At 39.2% G+C, this 19,444-nt stretch overlaps 1 protein-coding gene across 2 annotated transcripts in view; it reads right to left on the bottom strand.

The window, feature by feature from the left end:
• AP3B1 (adaptor related protein complex 3 subunit beta 1) overlaps positions 1-4,511 on the bottom strand; it is a 160,504-nt gene extending 155,993 nt beyond the window's left edge. The window contains exon 1 of one of the 2 annotated variants that reach the window (XM_074166857.1): positions 4,324-4,511. In XM_074166857.1, the coding sequence (XP_074022958.1) occupies positions 4,324-4,454 (131 nt within the window). In that variant the 5' untranslated portion in view covers positions 4,455-4,511. The remainder of the gene's footprint in view (positions 1-4,323) is intronic. The other variant, XM_074166859.1, reaches the window with a different exon arrangement.
• Between the last annotated feature and the right edge of the window lie 14,933 nt (positions 4,512-19,444).

Genomic DNA, 19,444 nt, shown 5'->3' with positions numbered 1-19,444 from the left:
ATACTGCACTTATCAATTGGTATCTACTGATGTTACTCATGTGGGTTACCTGTAAGTTTTTACACTTGGTTTAGATACAACAACAGCTAGTTTTATTGCTGAAACCGTATCATTTCCAAGGACCAAACATTATTATATTTTAATATGACGTACAGGTAAATTTTGTTTAAAGTATAATTAATATAGATGAAAATGCTCTGTCCACCTGCAATTAACTGTAGGCAGTAATAGCTGCACCCCAATGTATGCAATTAACATGGATTCTGTGTTACTATCTAGTTATCTCTCCAGGTTTTCTTAAGAGTTGGAACGTGCTTCAACTTTTCATCCCTCTACATAGAGCAACAGTACACAGTGTAACTATAAAAAATAACTTCTTATTTTAGGTGATGTGCATCAAACGGTATCTCTCTACACTATAAATATGATTTTGACAGTCTTCCAAGTAGGCAGAGCTCATTTCATGGATTCCATCAATCTAGACCATGGAGAAATAGCTTGAGGTCCACATACTGGATTCAGCTTGTCCATAACATTTACGTGACCCCTGCGCTCTTACCAGGGGTACTAATTTTCTGCTGAGAAGTCTTGTTACGGGCAAAGACTTGTCTACAGACCATTTCCATTATCCTGGTGGCCCACAACCTGATCCTTTTTCTTCTTTTTTTCAGACATGTGGGGCACGTGAACAATGTACATCTGGAGCACCTAGACTGACCTATGTCTGGAACATAACCAGTTTGCAGACAGGTGTCAGAGCATCTACCTGAACACACAAATAAATTCCTAAAAGGTAACTACACAAGTTGTATAAAGGAATACCACACATGTCAACTCATGTGACTCGCATAGAAAAGGTAGAGAGAAAGAAGAGGAACAGGCATCTCCAGCAATGTAACAGTTTAGACTGACTCATCTCAGGTACACAAGATCTTTTAATATTTGAGTTATTGAGATATTTAACAGGATGAACACCTCTGTCCTCTGAACACAAGATCCACATACATACCAAATAAGCAAGTTATATTTGCCTCTTTACTAACAATTCAATACTCACAGAAAAAGCTAGCCGCAATCTCATCTATTTGTTGTGAAATCTCTTATTAGAGAACAGTCCCAGTTTGGTCAAAGGCAGTAAGAAAAGAGTTTCTTATGTATACATTGTACTTAATAATATTTTACATAATAGAGCAGAAATACCTCTTCCTTTCCACACTTCTTTTGTCATGAACATTTATAGAAGCAGACAAAACATGTCTTTTTACAATCTCCATTTCTTTCTCACTGCATTTGATCCATACAATATATTAACTAATGAGAAACATATTATTTGCACATGGTGCATGCAACTTATTGCACTTTGTTTATATTAAGATAACTGTTTATTTCAGTGATTATTTCCTCTTTATTGATCTTCTAACAGTCAAACTTCCCACTTACTCATGTTTAAGACGTCACCACATCGTAAATTTGAAAGTATCTCAGTGCCTTGAATCGTGATAGCATGTCTCTCAACCAAACTACAACACTAATATGCTGAGAAAATACTACATTCATTAACTGAATTGAAGATTCGATTTGTAATTGAAAGTTAATGAATAAATCATAGAATTGCTAAAGGTAAAAAAGGCAGCTTTAGCAAGAGAATAAGACATGGGCTTTTGACACCAAGGGGTGTTCAGAACTTTTCCATAATAAGTACTTCAGCTGAGTATTTCTACTGAGATGCTAAAAACAAGACAGGACATATAATTTATATTAGGTCAACTTTAAGGTCAGATTTAAGTCTACTGATACTCATTTCTGCATCTGTATGCAACTTGTCATAGGCCATTCTACATAAACAATACTCTAAGACTGAAGACAGTCTATTCTAATAAACAATTTGCTTATTTCAAAAGCATTTTGGCTTGCTTACTTCCTCCTCATGACAAACAGAAGACAGACAACTTAAAGAAAAGAGACTGGAATTTTTTAAAGAAAGTGTTTACAGTAACATCTTAACATTTATACTTTAACCACATTATATTGTTCAGACTAACTGGCAACCGGCAAGTGCAGGCATCTGGTCAAACAATTAGTTACTGGAGCAACATTCTGGGCTGTAATATTATGCATCTGCCCCTCTGCTGACAAGAGGTACTTCTTGTATCATCAGTAGGTCTAAGGAAGAAGCCCTCTTCCTCAGCAACAAAAAAAGTTCGCAAAGCACTGAAATGTCACAATAACATGGGACACAAGCATAGCTAAGATCATATTTAACAGTGTTGAGTAACAATCAAGAGAGTTCAGCCAACAAACTCTGAAAAGCCATAACAGTAATTTTATTTTCACCATTGGAAATATCCCCAGAATCTAATATGCAAGACACAGAGACACATCTTGCACTTCTCTGTATGCCCAGCAGGGAGGGAACTGGTCTGCCCAGTTTAAAGAACACCAAACCACCAAAAGATACAATATCCTCCATCTGGGCTACAGTCCCTATTGCAAGAAGATTTCCATTTCAGCTCTAAGGAAAGGAAATTTTGTCTGCTTCTCAATAAGGAATTTTTGGGCTATTACTAGAGTGGACTATATGACTTCCACACTATATGCTTATATGGATTTTCCAAGCAGACTGCAACACAGTCTGCGTTTCTAACCATAACCCTCACTTGCAGTCCAGTGGCTTTTCCAGACAAGTTTCATAATCTTCACTGCACAGTGTCTGTTCCTCAATTATCCAGTCTATGCTCAGAGTTTACCCACACAGGCCTGAATTGTGGATAACTTCCTATTTCAACAAGAATTTGTTCATCAGCCAAAAAGGACCACAGAGACCAATGCCTGCTTTCCTCTCAAGCTCTTCCTTTAGAGGACGGATCTTGTCTCCCCTCCTGTAAGTTTAAGAGCAAGCCTGGAGGAGCAATTAATTAATTAAGGCACGCATGCATATCACAAACTATTCTGGTTCTTCCATATTGAAAGACAATCACATACATACATGTGTACAAAACTTCTCAGGACCCCAGCGCTATATATCCCCCTGACCACTGGGCAGCCTCCAGTAGAATTAGTCACTTCAGATTCTGCATCATCTCCATGATAAAACATGGAGAGCTACACTTCACCTGCAAAACAGTCTGAAATCTAAGATTAAATGAGTTACGCAAAGAATTATGGCCATGACCAATGACCCCCCTCTGTGGAAAAGAGGCAGCAAAACAATGGTTAAGAAATCAAGTGCAAAGTTGTTTCTGTGGAAGGGGACAGGAAAGGAAGAGTGCAAACAACATATACTAGCTACAGGAGACAAGTCAGCAGAGGAGCATCTGTGGTAGAGCAGTGAAAATTTTAACTGGAACAGAATGAAAAAGCAAAGTATTTAGTGGAATAGCAGGGGAAGAAAAATGCGACTTGTCTGGCTAAGTGAGGAGGCCCATCAGCTGCTGTCTCACAGAGCTAAGCATCACAGTGACAGCAGCTTCATGTTGTTGTGATTTACTTTGGTGTGGCACAAAAATAAACACATCAGTCAAGGTTTCTAGAGCATGGATGTTCTCTTTGTGCAGAACAATCAAACTGAAGAAGAACTGATTGATTTTCTAATGTACATGAGACCTTAGTTTATGGTGCTTTTTATTGGTTGCTCTTGGAATAGATTTCCAATTTGTTGTAGGACACAATTCCAGCTTAGCAAACCTCTTGATCCTTCCATTTAGACACATTTTTTTCCTCTCCAATTCACTTTTCCTTTAAGGAGCTGAAGGCTTTTTGAACCAGTGCACTTTGGTTGGTTTTTTTCCCTCCGCCATTTCCTCATTTTAACTTCTGACCAAGCCACAAGACTGTTAAGACCCACTCCAAGCTGGCCACCTCACCACGATCAACTACAACTCCCACAAATAGTTCTAAGCACTTTTTTTTTTTTTTTTTAAATACATTTGAAGGAAAAATTAAACTAATGCCAGGATGGTTAGATATCAAAACAGAGGAAAAATGGTAAGCAGTTTTTCAAACAAAACAAGAAAAAAAACTTTACAGATTACTCATCCCGCGATGAGCACCTGAAAGGTAAGCAAGCAAACTTTTCCAGGGTGTCATAAACGGGTAAAAGCGGGCAACAAAGGCACCGCTTCCCCACCACCGCCCCCTGGAGCTGCCCCTGCCCCTGCCCCCCCCCGCGCTCGGAGCCTGAGGACAGGGTCCCGCCAGCCCAGCACCGCCCAGGGAACTGGTCACCGCTCACCTTCCCAACAACCCGGAGCGGGACCCGCTCGGACTCTGAGGGACGGGCCCCCGCCGCTGCCCCCCTGGCCCGGCCCGCCCCCCCCCCCTTACTTCTTGGTGTCGCTGCTGAAGAGCCCGAAGGCCGCGGGAGCCGAAGGGCTCGTGGTGGACGTCGCCTCCTGCGCCAGCTCGGACGCCACCTCTCCCCCCTGCTCGCTGTAGCTGAGCCCGTTGCCGGACATGTCGCCGCCGGTGCTCCCCACCCGCTCCGCCAAACTTACCGGCCCGGCCCTCCCCCCGGAAGCGGCGGCGGGCACGCGCCAGCACGGCGGGGCGGGCGCGTCACGTGGCAGGTAGGAGGGGCCGACTGGCCGGGGCGGAACTCGCCCCTATCTCGGCCCGCCCTGCCCGTTGCTACGGCAACGCGGCCCAGCGCTGACGCCAGAGGGGCACGAGGAGCCGGCGGGGCCCGGACCTGTGTGGCGGTGCCTCGGGCTTTGCCGCCCGGCCCCGGAAAGACGGCAGCCGCGGCGGCCGCGGGAGCCAGGCTGTTGCCTCCCCGCGGCCTCGGGACTGCCGCCGTTTCCAGCCTCGCCCCTTACCGGCCCCGTTCTCCCTCCGCTCCTACCCGGCGGCCCTCCCCGGGCCCAGAGACCGGGCGAGAGGAGCCCGCGGAAGCCAGCCTCGCTCGGCGTCCCTCCGGGGGAGCTCCAGGAGAAGCTGTGGCTCCACGTCCCCTGCCAGCGCCGGGCCCCCTCGGAGTGCCGGGCCCCCTCGGAGTGCCGGGGCCTGGTTTGCCCGGAGGTAGAGAGCTGTGCTTGCCAGCCCACCGCTGTGCCTTGGGCGCAGATGTTTAAAATACAAAGTATGGCCCATGCCATCAGCTCGTTTGTTGCATCTAGTAATCCAGGTTACAAATGTCCTTGGCTCCCGGTCAATGTCGGTACGTCACAGTGACCTCCAGGCTCACAGTTACAGTACTAGCCGGTAGCCTAGACTAACAGCAGAAGTTTATGTGTGGAAGGCCATAAAATGTAACAGGGTGATTAGAAGTTGTCTGAGCAAAGTTTCCTCTAATTTCTTTTTACTGTCTTATTTTCCTATGTGCATCTTTCCCCCTTTCCTTTCCTGTCTGAGGAATAATCTGTGTTCATTAAAATGCCCTTCTATCCATCTTCTGATATAATTTATATTAGTGGAGTCCAACCTTTTCATCCTGAGAACTGAACTCATTTCCAAAAGGTTACAGTTCACAATCAATACTTTTTATCTTGCAGCGAAAAAAAAAAGGGGGGTGAAATGGATTGTCACAATATTTTTCTGAAGCAGCTTTTTGACTTGCTTGCCTTTCAGGAACTTGTACACTTCTGATTGAAACTGAGTCATTGTATAAAGCAAATGAATTTGACAAAAGCCGTTACCAATACAGGGTTTATTAAGAGTGCATGGCTGCTATAAGCGCAGTTGTCCTCAGTAGTTGTCTTCTATAGACAACAGCATTTTGGTTTTGTTTTATGATCTCTGACAGCTTTTTTCTTTGTAGCACTGTGTCTGGAAAGTTACAGCTTTTACAGAGAGTGTAAAAGTCCCAGTGTGAATATTCCTGACCATTGCCATATTACCTGATGGCAATTACTTTACTTCCATCTTTGTCCTGCCCTTCGCATTGTGTTGTGCCCTTTGCACAGTAACAGCCATCATGGGTTTCTTTCCCTTGAATGGAAATGCCTCATTATAATTACCACAAAACAGTCACAGTAACTGTTGATGCTCTTCCAGTAATGTCACTTGAGGGAGACACCTCTCAGTCGTGCCATGTCAGACTACATCCTACATCTTGAGTTTTAAAGGATCAAAAACCAGAGTAGACTGCTGGAGAATTGGGTCTTCACCAGAGAAAACCAGACATTTACTTATTTCCTAATATTTTAAAATGTTGCTCTAATCTACAGCAAAATCTGAGAATTCATATCAGCTGTCCTTAGAAATCATCTCTCTCTGTTTTTCAAACCATGCATTAATTTCAAAATGTAACGGTGAGAGCACTTGAACTTTGGTCCCAAACATGGTTACACATACATGGAGGGGCCCTTGGCTTGCATCTTTTATTTGTGTATAAGACAGATATAGTGTAGGAAGGGGTAACTGATAGGAGAACAAATCCATAGCTTGACGGATAGATCTATTCTAGTTTCTTCTAAAACTGCCTGGCTGTTCTTTGACACAAGAGGTTTAAGCTGCTTGCTTCTTTGTATAATTCTATAAAATAAGTATTTATTGTTAGCAATAAGAAACATCCTAAGTACAACAAACTAACTCTTTTATATATATCACTTTAAAAGTAATCTTAGAGGAAGGAGTAATGGAAAAAGAACAGTAGATTGTAGAATATTCCAGGGAAATTTGTGGGAGTGAAAACACGGGGAAAAGTAGACAAATGGGCTATTGAGGTGGATGATCATGCGACTGTGGTATGAGAAGAGGAGCAAATAATAACAGTGAAGCAGAGATTGGAAGGGCCTTGGAACTGAAAGAGAGAACAGAAAGCAAATATTATATGAAGATTTATTAAGTATCATTAAACAGTCCTATGAGGAAGGCTAGCTACAAGCTCTTGCTATTAGTTCTTGCTATATGGTTCTATCCTGAAATACGCCACAACTGTTCAATGAATAACTTTTTCCTGGCTATATTAACTTCTTTAAATTACCATGCAGTGATTGTGTATTTGCATATTGCATTCAAGCCTGTACAAAATTATGTCCAAATTACTGAATTATGAAACACAAATTACTACCAAATCTAAATTCTCCACTTACAATCATTGATTACAGTATTCTGTATTTCAAGTTTTTGTGCAGCATAAGAAAATTAACAAAGCTTAAAACAGGAAACATAGAAGGCTTTTGCTTCTCAGTTTTCCACTCGTCATTCTTCTTTCCGAAACAATTTCACCTCCATGACTCATACCATCTTCACGACTGCTACTTCTATAGTATCTGGTAAATTGCATAGTTTTTTACTCTTCCATTTATAAATGTAACCAACTATGTAATATGTCACGTATGGACATAGCTTTTAAAAATTCATGGCACCAAGCAATAACTTTCAAGGAAGTCAAGACCTATTTATATGGATAAATACATATGCAAAAAAAAATATTCATATTACTCAACAAACTGTGATTTTGTAATTCATACAAAAATGAACTTTGCTCAGCTTTCTGAAGCATTTACAGAAGATATTTTTCAAGTTTTTTACAGTTATGTCCCTTTTGTAGTTTTTTTTTTTAAAGCCGAGCTGGGCTACCGTATGCTTATTTGGTGCCCTCTTGTGGCTCAGATTATTAATACGCTATTTGTCATGAAAAAGACAAGAGATGCATTGGTAAGGAAACACATTTTTAATGGAATTAAATGGAAATGTCAGGGTATTAAATGCTTTGCTCATATTTTCTATTTTGCTGATAGTTTCTGATATACCTAAAATATGCTGGTATTTCAGATCCTACACAAATGTGTAAGAGTTTTGACTTAAATATTTTTTTCAGTAAATGTCCTTGAAAGATAAGTAATGATACTATACTAACTTCTGAATATGAATATTTTTCATTCAGTAATGATTTATAGATCAGATGTATAATCAGTCACTTTAAAAGTAAGCACTGAGAACTCATTGCCTAGCCTGGAATAATGGGTTTTCAGCCCGAGGCATGAACTCAGTTGCTATTATCCCTGAGTAGTTCAGGGAACTACTCAGGAGTAGTTTACAGTAGGAGTACTACAGGAGTAGTTTAAGGGTACCCTTAAGCAAATGAGAAAACTAATGGATCTGAGAAAGACTTTGATCTGCCTCTCTCCGATTGAATCTAGATTTGGAACTGTAACGAGCAACCCAGCGTTCTTTCAAAAGCACCCGTGCTCCATTCCTTCTGAGTACAACCGTCTATCATATTATCCACAGGAGCTGTATGTGCTGCTGTGGATAATAACAGCACATATCATGTATGTGCTGTTGAAACCAGGAGACTCTAAATTCTCTTTTGTTCCTACAGCTATCCTATAAACTCTAAAATTACATAACGTGTCTTCTGTCTGCATCAATTGACATGTCTTCAGACAGTTACAAAGATTTTCATTAAATGATTAATAAGATAAAAAGCAAAAAGCAAAAACACAGAACACAAAAGAGAAAATGTTTGAAAAATAAAACAATTCTTCAATTAAGTGAGTTCTTTGTAATTTCTTCAAGTATAAACAAGCAAATAGGTATTATTAGAATTAGAATTTTCATTTATATATAAAATTAGATTTTGCTTTCAGATAGATATCAATATTCAATATCTTGGAATTAAAAAGATTAAGATTATATTCAAAACCATTACAGAAACACAAAAATCTCCAAATATAAATAAAACACATTCCTAGTCATACCTAGTGCTCACAACTCAAGGAATGAGTTTAAAATGTTCGAAACAATGTCTAAATGTTTACTGCACTGTATCCTTTAAAAAAGCCAACATACTGCTTTAGAACAAGAAAAGTTACTGTATCTCAGAAGATTTATGTTAACTAGGAGAAGAAATTCAAGGTGTGGTGAGTTCTCCCAAGTGCCCCAGCTAGCCACAACTGCCTTTCTAATGCAGTCACAAGTTACAGATTCACTCTTGATCTACCTTGCTCATGTTAATTGTAGGTTTCCCCCTAGATCTATTAGCATACAAACTATAGGCATGGGTTTGCCAATTTGTCTTCTGCTTTTCTGAATCTAGATAAGCAGTGTCTAGCTAAATAGAACAAAGTATTTTACTGTTTTGAGTAATGCAATGCAGCTTAAATAACTTTTTAAAACCTTGTGCCTATATAAATAATTTGTACTGTAACATATCTGACTGGATAAGGTTACTGGGTCAAGGTCAGCTTCAGAATTCTTCAGGGAATTCCCTTAACTGACAGACTAAAACAGGTTTTTCTGCCTTTATGAGTATTTCACAGCTTATTAGTTAAAGTCTGCAAGATAGCACATTGAAAGATATTTTTAAACCAGTTTGGATTAAATGCTTTAAGAAGGAGGTATACGTACATGGTTCATGTGTTTATCACAACATCTCTTCTTCTTTATTGTGGTCTCTCCTAGCCATTATCTAGAAACCACAGAGTTAGGCTGCCTTTGAAATACATGCCTTGACAGTTGGAAATAGTCCAACTGTATTACTGGGTCTTGAGTTTTGAAAGAAAATCAAGCTGCACTTACTAAGGACTTTAGCGTTCATGTTTCTTGTGTACCTGCACACACTCCACATTCTGCCTTCAAACTCTACTGGAACAGCTAATACGTGTTTGCGTTTGTGTTTGCTTTCTGCTGGTACTGCGAGTTGTTTGGCAGAAATAAAGGGACAAATATTCATAGAAAGATTGTCAGGATGATTAGGTCTTCTCAGAATGTGTCTGTACCTTTCAGTCTGCATACAGAAATATACAGCTGCCCTAAAGAACCTCCAGCCAGTTCTTGAGTTTTGAATTCAGTTTACTGGTGAGTAAGCAGCAATTAAAATGTATAAAATTTTGAGCAACTGGTCCATAAGCAGGGAGAAGGCTAGATGTAAGCCCATTGTGACTTCTCCGTCATGGGGTCAAGAATGCATCAGTCCTGGTATAGATTACAGTAGTATGGGAACAGGTTCTACTGATGTTGAACGAATATAGCATCCAAATCCTTTCCCCTGCATCTGGAGCACAATGTCCTTCCAACATACCACCTTTTCACTTCTGCAGCGTTTAACACGTATCCTGTCCCATTGGGTGAGAAAAAAGTATACAACAAAAAAGTCCTCGTCCAAGAAGATTTAACTCCTTTTCTAGCATTTTTGTGCAATTTGAGGACACAAACTAATCAGACAGCAACAGAAGCAGACCCACAATGTAAAAATAACATATAAAATGGAGCCTATTATTAGAGAAAAGGAGAAAGTTCTTTTTAGAAATGAGAATGAGCAAAAATGAGAAATGAAGGCTCAGAGAAACACAATGGCTCTTTCAGCTGGTAGTGATCACAGAAGATAAAATTCTTTACCAGAACGTAATAGGATTTGGGGGAGAAACATAGGAGAGTCTTGTACTGGAGGAGTAGCAAAGTGAGAAAATAAAGGCGTAATGCCAAGAAATGGTTACTCCTCACATTTTCCTAAGGGTGAAACGCTTACATTACTTATCCTACAGAATTTTTTTTTAATGTATGGTAATTCATAAATAGTTTCTGGAAAGAACATAATGATCTGGCTGAGAATCAGGTCTGTAAGCAATTCCTACACTCAAGTGCACTTGTATATGAAAAGGGTGAAAAGGCCAATAAATTATTTTCCTGTCAGATCAAGAATGAGGAAGTTGAAAGATTTATCTTTGAAATAACAATGGATATACAGAAGATAATTTCAGACTAGGAAAAACCCAGCCTTTTTTTTGTCAGAGATTCTCCTTGCAGTCATGTCTGAATAGCGACCATTTCTAACCCAGAACTCCAAAAGCTGTGGAAACTTGTGTTCTTGTTGAACAGTATCTCTGGCTTGTCTTGGAATGAGATAAGGGTCTCTCAGAACCCTACAACTGTGATTCTAAAGCTAGATCACTTATTTCATTAATTAAATATGCAGGGTTTTTTCCTATAATTAATTGGTATTTCTCAGACAAGATGTATGTCCTGTTTCTTAAAAAAAATGTAGGGAATCCAAAGTAAAGAGAATTTATGTGAAAATTCTTCTTTTAAAAGACATTTTTTAAAAAATTATATAATTATAAAAATATTATTAAATTTATAATTATAATTATAAAATTCAATGGTATTTGCAAGTATTATAATTATATTAAATTTAAAATTATTACTTTATGAATTAAAAATAACCAAGTAATTTTACATTAACATTTTTGTGAAACTATCAGACTGTGTCTCTGATTTTTGTTCTTACCCAGTCGGCACCTTATTCCACTTATTCAGTGCTACTGAATCACTGTAGGATGTCATTTTTTCATACATCTAAGAAGGAACTTCCTTAAAAGTTATGTGAAGAAAAGTGGATTTCTCTCATTTATTGTTTTGAAAACTAAAATAAAGGAAATATAGTGCATATTTATGGACTTTTATTGTTAAATCTATTTTGCATGTGAATTCATAAGCCTTTATTATAATGTAGGCTGCATTTAAAGACAGAATATTTGTAGTCAGTCCTGATCAGTACATCTCATGATGTACTTAAGAAAACTTGAAACGACACAGAGAGATTGAGATGAAGAATGACTTACATATGAGAAAAGAAAACTAAATAGACTTGAACTCCGTAGCCTAGAAAAGAGACATTTAATAGGGGTCTATCTATTTTATGATAGAGATCTATGAAGTCATGAATTGCACAGACAGCCTGACTCATTTTCTCATCTGCTAGAAGGCATCAAATGAAACGGGTAGATTCTAGATGCAAAATAAAGGGATTTTTTCTTTCCTACAGTGCAACTGAAATATGGGTTTTAATAGTTGCCATGGGATATTGTTAATGGCAAAAGTTTTCATGAGGTCAAAGAACAAATAGATCAATTAATGGAAGAAAAGGTTATTAAATACAAAGATAGTATCTCTGGCTAAGCAAGTTCCTGAACCACAAGTTTGTTACAGAGAAGTACCATTACATGCTCTCCTTGTTCTGATACGCTTCTGTAATAATCTGGTACGAGACATAAATATAAGTATCTGGGGCTAGATGGACCTTTGCACTTGCAACTGTTCTTAGGTGGTATACTTCAGCACACTATTCCTATTGCAGCTACATAAATGTGTGGATATCCCCCTGTTTTATAACACAATTCAGCAGCTGAAAAATGAGAAACTGAACGTGATTAGCCAAGTTTGTACAAACCACTCAGAAGTGTTCTGTGGAACACTAACAGCCCATACACTATAAATTGGAATTTCAATGCAATATGAAAGAAATAATAATAATGAAATAAATTAGCACATATATATTATCTAATGGCATGGTTCGACTTCTACCAAAGACTTGTAGTCCAATAAAATGGCAATTAAAGTCATGCTACCTTTCTGTTTCCTCCTCTAAGAAACAGGAACACACCAGTCTACCCCATCTGTAGTTGAAGAATGCCACATATGAGGCAAGCCAGGCTACATGTCCCATTCTGATCACAAAAGCTGAGAATTTAGTGAGGTTTCATTTTATTCAAGAGAAAAACAGAAACATCCTTTGTTTTCAGTCTTATTTATTCCCTCGGGTCTTGTTTGCCATTTCTGCCTTTGAAGTTGTGAAAGGAAATTTGTGTTCACTCCTGCCAAACCACTGTGATCAGTATTTAAAAATACTAAATGTTTACAGGGCTATTATGGCTACGTTTAAAATGTACTTGAGATGCTGTATCTAGGATGACCCATCTGTTCTGCTCTCAGGGACACCAAGTCCCAGCTTGCCAATTGTCTAGTTCTTCAATTGTAACACTTTGGTGCTGCACAGTTATTAGGTCCAGTGCTCCATAAAGCACTTCACTCCTCCTCATTGCTTCAGTCAAAACAGCCTATATGACTTACACAGAAATTTTTTCCTCTGTAGCAGTAAACTACAATCCAGGTTTTTGTTTCTAGATTCCAAGCTACTTTAGTCATTCATTTTCCTAAGAAAGAAATATGAAATAAGATGATAATGCTGAAGAGGCAAAATCCTATTTTGCCTTTTATAGCTCTTTGTTCCATAACTGAACTCAAAAGATAAAAGCTTTCCTACAAAAGTTCACTGGAAATTAAACAGTATCTTTGGAGATAGCAATATTACTCAAACATCAGAAAAGCAACTAGCAACTAAGAAGAGCAGAGGTCTTAGACATAATGTACTTCCTTTCAGACCTTGATAAAGTGTTTTAAAGATTTGCCAATATGTCATGCAAACCTTCTGACACCATTCTCAACAGAAAATTCTGCTTCTATGGCCTTTGATGTCTGCATTTCTTCCTTCTTTTTATCATTAGTGACTGAGTCATGAATTGCTAGTGAAAGAAGACAGCTGCATTTCCATTACCCTCTTTCGCCGATTGTTCATCAGTTAAAGATATTTGCTAGTTACTGGTCTGAGTTGCTATCCAATAATCAAGGCTTTTCATGCTTATATTTATTAGAAGAAGAAATTGATGGGATAAGCAAAGTCAAAGTAATGGCCAGTGTTGCACAAAAGGAGCAGCTCTACGGGGACACACAAAAGGAGTGTCCACTATTCTGGAACTGCCAAACTGAGCATAGATGAACCTGGCGCACTAGTCCGGATAGCGGGAATATGGAAGTGGGATGAGGAATGCAGCTGGGACAACCACAAGGGAATACCACACCTACACAAAGGCCAGGGTGGTCTGCATCTGGTACTCCTCAGCAGAGCTTTGTGTATTGGGCTTTTCTTCTGGGGCAGAAGATAACACGGAACATTGGAGAGCACTACCCCACCCATGTACATGTTCACTTAGATGTGGGAGTGGAGGAACCGGGCAGGATTAAAGGACCGGAGACTTCATCCATGATACCAAACAGCCTTGATTCTGCTTTGAGAAAAGCATTTCTTTAATGCAGCTTTTGTATATAATGTCCTATTCCCTGAAAACAGAGAGACAAAGAGCGAATAGCAGCTTCCTTCTGCACAGTTTCCAGGCTAGTTTTTCAGAAAATCTGGGGCCCTAGAAGTCCTCTTCCTATACTCACTCAGGCTCCCATCCACACATGCTTCTGACGGCTGACAGAGCTTTCTGCCTTTTACTTGCATTTTACCAATCTAGTTGCTTAAGTGCTTGATTTTCAGAAAAGATGAGGACTTACATTTTTTCCAACAAAAAATTATTTAAGCAGAATTAGTAGTTTTAAAATCGGGTTGCTTTTACCTAAGGCCTTGCTAATGAGTTAAAGTATCTACATTCAGGCACTGTCACTTTAAAGGGTAGGCAGTTACAAACACCAGAACAGAGAACACTAGCAAAACACTTCTAAATGGAGAGGAACTTTCAGGCTTCCTGAAATAGCAATAGGTTTAAGCTTTAAGCTACATAGGAACTGAACAGTTTGGCTGCCGACGGACATCCCACACTCCCACTCTATTGATGGACTTCCATCTATGCTGCTCTTAATTTCTTTCTGTACATTGTTTGCACCAAAATTTTACACCAAACACTGAGAAAATCTGGTGGAGCTCTCAAAAGGATTATTTATTTTTGCTCTACTCTTAATCTCCTTCGGAGAAAGAAGGCTAAGAGATGACCTCTTGTTCTGATCCATGATGTCCTTCCTTACATTCTTGTAGTTGAGATTGTGACATGGAAGTGCTACATGAAAATCTCTTCTACAGCAGCAAGGGGAAAAAGTAGGATGAAAGCTGCACAGAACAGAAAATGGGAACTTTGAAATAAAATCACCCAGAAAATACAGTTTTTGAAGAAGAGTTGGAGGAATACGCAATAGAAAACTTTTCTATTCTCTCCACAACGCATAGGTTGAAGGCATCACATTTGATTCTCTAAAGATTTTGATACTGTTTACTCATTTCTACCCATAGAACTTAAATTCTAAGCCTCCACGCAGCAAAATAAAAAAACCCACAAAATTCATATACTATATTCGGCCAGTTTTGTTTGGTTTTTTTTTTTCTGCACTTGAAGTTACTTTGAGAGTTTTGAAGTAAACTTTGCTTTGATATCTAATTTAATTTAGTTCCATTAGAAATCAGTGCTTTTGAAACTTCTTGTACATGGACTGACTTCCTGGCCTGGCCCCGGCCCCCGCGAGACCCTGGCCATAGTTGTGCCCTGATTTGTAAATCCATATACAGAATAGGCCTGTCTATAGATCCACATTCACTTTACAGTACACAGAGCTGCAATATTAATATTAATCAGTGTCGAAAGGAAATACTATCTGTTAGTTTTATTCTGTATCAGTTAATGCAAATTACCCTCATCTGTGGCAGTTCCAACTTTGGGCACAAGAGGTAGATGTTTTCACATGAAACTTCTAACAAATACTCAGACGTTACTGAACAACTCCATAACACTCCGAGGTAAACAATGATCAGAAATTGTTCGTTTCCTCTTCTATATCTTATGTAGGAATAAATTTACAAAAAGTGAGATTAACTGTAAAGATATAAAATGGAGAATGGGGGTAGCCATGAATTGACTTAAAATGGACTAGTGTGGGTTATTTATATTTACCCAGTGGATCTTAGGATTTCAGAGGTGATGCAGTGTCTTGTTACTATTTTGTTCTCCAGAAAAAACTATTATATGCACCGACATGCACTTATGAAACCAGAGCACACAGAGTGAAGCTGATTTAGTGGGAGATGGAGAGTACGTCACTGACATTAAACTGCCTTACACTGAATCCAATTATTTTCTGTGTGGGTTGGAACTGCTTTGTGAGTTACTTCTTGCTCTCTGTAAGCTAAGCATTTAATGATTAAAAGCGAAGAGTAGCTCTACCCTCAGACAGTACTGTTTTAAATAGTGCTACCAACAAATGGCTGGATTTTTTTTTAATAAGTCATAGGGAAGAAATACTTGAGTCTACTAAAACTATTTGAATTTTTAATATTGTGAGAATTTTTCCATTCCTAAATATCATGGAGAAAAAGAAACACATTACCTGCGTTTATCTTCTGTAGGGACGCACACACACATTCCCTGGTTAACCTAGCAGAAGGGTTATCAATGACAATTTTTTTTAAGGGGACTGTGAAAGATTTTTAGATTAATGCAAGCATGACATTGCTTTACCTATCAACCTAAGTCAGGTGATTATGTTCAAACTATTATCTGTATTGTAATCTTCCAATAGTTACCTAAACATGATTTTTGATTTTTTAAAAGGCAGCAATGCAGGCTTTAAGCACACTTTTTGACAGACCTTTGTGTAACACAGACTCACAGTATCCAATGTAAACATTAATCTTTTTCATTCTACATCTCTTTTTATCATCTGAGATGACCAACATAGTGGGATCTGGTGTTGCGTTTAAGTTCATTAGCAGACTCATTATGTTTAATGTAGTTATATATGTGAGTGAAGATTGCTTGCACAAACAAAAGTTTCAGAAGGGGAACTTTATCATATGTTGTGGCCTGGAAAGCTTTTGCAGGAACTGTAGTCAATAATAGACTTCACATTTTTTCAAACTGCCATTTCTACATGTTGTCTGAAGGTTATATTTGTGTTGTCAGTAAGAAAATTATTGTATGGAGAATACTATTTACTTCAGAGGAGCCTGAAAGTTTAAGTAATTACTTGCCATTACTTTCCTGAAATCCGATGGATAAGTTCCTTTGTTCTGTTTCATTTATGTGACAAACATAACTTTTCTGTGATGGAACCTTCCAATATTTAGAGCATAATCTTACGCAGTTATTTTGTGATAATCCGTGTTCACCGTGAAAATTGACGAATGTAGATTCCTGTATCTACTACACTCGCTTTCTTCAGGTGTCTTCACACTGAATTGTATCAGTTCAATTTTGCTCACAGGTTTGATGCTGTATTTACATAAACCCTGCCACAGCAGATGATATGTAATTGTAGCTTCATACACTGCAAAATACCAAACAAAATAAAATTAGCCTTTGGTTTGTCCTTCTACCATTCACTGGCTCATCAGCCATTCGCTGCATTCCAACAGGTGTTCAGGTTGTTACGGTTGAAAGTAAAGAATAATTGATTTGAAGTAGTGTATTTGACAAAACTCTCCAAAATCTCGGAGATTTTATCCTACTATTTCATGTCAGTAAGAGCATGAAGATAGTATGTAATAAAAGTGTACGTTCTGTGATTCTGTGTGATTCTGTGATTTTGCATGAGGAAGATAGCATTAGTTTCACTTTTTTACTTGAAAATTTTCACTACATACATTGTAACACTAGCTATTTAAGTTAGTAACTTCAGTTAAGTTAGTTAAGTTAGAAAGTTATTTGAGTTAGTAACTTTCTTCACGTTTTCCAAGTAAAAGAATCTCTTTTTCTCATAAATATTAAATCAGCTGCGGAACGATAAATGAAGAAAACCCCAGCTAATGCAGTTTTGCACTTCAAAATTAACTTCCTTCTTAAGAAACTCTTAAGATGAACTATCCTAATAGATTCTATTAATGCAATGTTAATAATTCTGGAATTTAAGCAGAAAGAACAGAATGAGACAGGCTTGCGCCGTAAAGCGCTATCACTGATTGTCTTGGGGTGTTTCTAGAACCTTCTGTCCACACGGACTGACTACAGACCTGGTAGGTAAAGAGTCCATACCAAGCAAAACCCATCCAGCCTGGAGGAGCTGAATGTGACTTCAGATGAATTGCCCTTCTTATCAGCCAAAAATGGCTGTTTCACACAGAGAGACCACAGACATTCCCTATCCTGTCTCCCAGGCAGCGAGAAGCCAGAAGCAGCAGGTCTGCAGTGCTACACCGATACTTACTTCAGGTTGCAGGCTGCTTCTGTGAGCACAGATCAGCTACCACAGAACAGTTTTGCAGTGGTTCCTTTTTTTGCCTTCACATTCTGGCTGACCCACTTGACACATTTTTAGTAACCAGGTTCAGAGCACAGCTGGCGTCCCCATTCTTCACTTCATAGAGCAAGAACAGCCTGAGCCATATGCCATAATACAATTGTAGGTACAGCAACATATAAACAACAGCTTATCACAGAATCACAGAATGATATGGGGTTGGAAGGGACCTCCAGAGATCATCTAGTCCAACCACCCTGCCAAAGCAGGTTCATCTAGAGCAGGTTGCACAGGATCATGTCCAGGCAGGTTTGAATGTCTCCAGAGACGGAGACTCCACCCCCTCCCTGGGCAGCCTGTTCCAGTGCTCTGCCACCCGCAAAGTGAAGAAGTTCCTCCTCATGTTTAGATGGAACTTATGTACAAGTTTGTGCCCATTTCCTCTTGTCCTGTCACTGGGCACCACTGAAAAAAGGCTGGCCCCTTCCTCTTGACACCCACCCTTTAAGTATTTATAGGTGTTGATCAGATCCTTCCTCCATCTTCTCTTCTCCAGACTAAAAATACCCAAGTCCCTCAGTCTTTCCTTGTAAGACAGATGCTCCAGGCCCCTAATCACCTTTGTGGTCCACTGCTGTACCCTCTCCAGCAGTTCCCTGTCCTTTGTGAACTGGGGAGCCCAGAACTGGACACAGTACTCCAGATGCAGCCTCACCAGGGCAGAGTAGAGGGGAAGGATAACCTCCCTCAACCTGCTGGTCACACTCTTCCTGATGCACCCCAGGATGCCAGTGGCCTTCTTGGCCACCAGGGCACATTGCTGGCTCATGGTCAAGTTGTTGTCCACGACGACTCCCAGGTCCCTCTCTGCAGAGCTGCTTTCCAGCAGGTCAGCCCCCAAACTGTCCAGGTGCATGGGGTTATTCCTCCCCAGGTGTAGCACCCTACACTTGCCCTTGTTGAATTTCATCAGGTTCCTCTCTGCCCAACTCTCCAGCCAATATGAATATGATGAATATATTACTATAATCAATATTATGAATATATGAACTAGCTTATGAATACATAAGCTTGCCTATGATGTGTGATTAGTTCTTGTGAAGCAAATAGTCGCAAAATACTTACATGATAAATGCCAAATATAATGAGTTGCACCAGGAAACTGAAGGAAAATGAGGTTACAAAATGAGGCAAGTTTGGACTTCTGAGCTGGATGGGGTTTCCTGTTTGAGTACCCAAAATGTAACAGACAAGAAGGTAAACGGAGCTTGCAGAACCAGTGGGAAATAATGGGACAATGAATTGTGATCACTACTTCAAACTCAACACCTGCTACCTTAAAATAAATGTGTGACATTTAATGCTATGCACTTTGCAGTTTTTAATGTTTTAGAATAACAATGCATGGAAGACAGCTAAGCATAGCAGAACTTAGTTGAGGTGTTGGACATTGTTTGACAGTGCTAACCTTGAAAAATAATTCCAACTATTAGTAAAATGTGAATGTTTTACAAGCTTACTTTTGAATTACAGTCTTTATATTTTTCTGAAATTTAATCTCATTAAGTGAGGGTTTAAAATAGGATATTAGCAGTGAAAATATAATTTAATAGTGGAGTACTGCTAACATTAGCTCTCCAGTGACTATGTAGACAGCTGTGAAAACTTAATAAACCAATAATTTCTCATACATACTGCTATTTTAGCACCATGTAAC

The sequence above is a fragment of the Numenius arquata genome, chromosome Z (genome assembly GCF_964106895.1).
Source record: "Numenius arquata chromosome Z, bNumArq3.hap1.1, whole genome shotgun sequence".
NCBI lineage: Eukaryota > Metazoa > Chordata > Aves > Charadriiformes > Scolopacidae > Numenius > Numenius arquata.
Note: the sequence above shows the minus strand (reverse complement) of the source record. Positions and strands in the feature narration are given on the sequence as shown.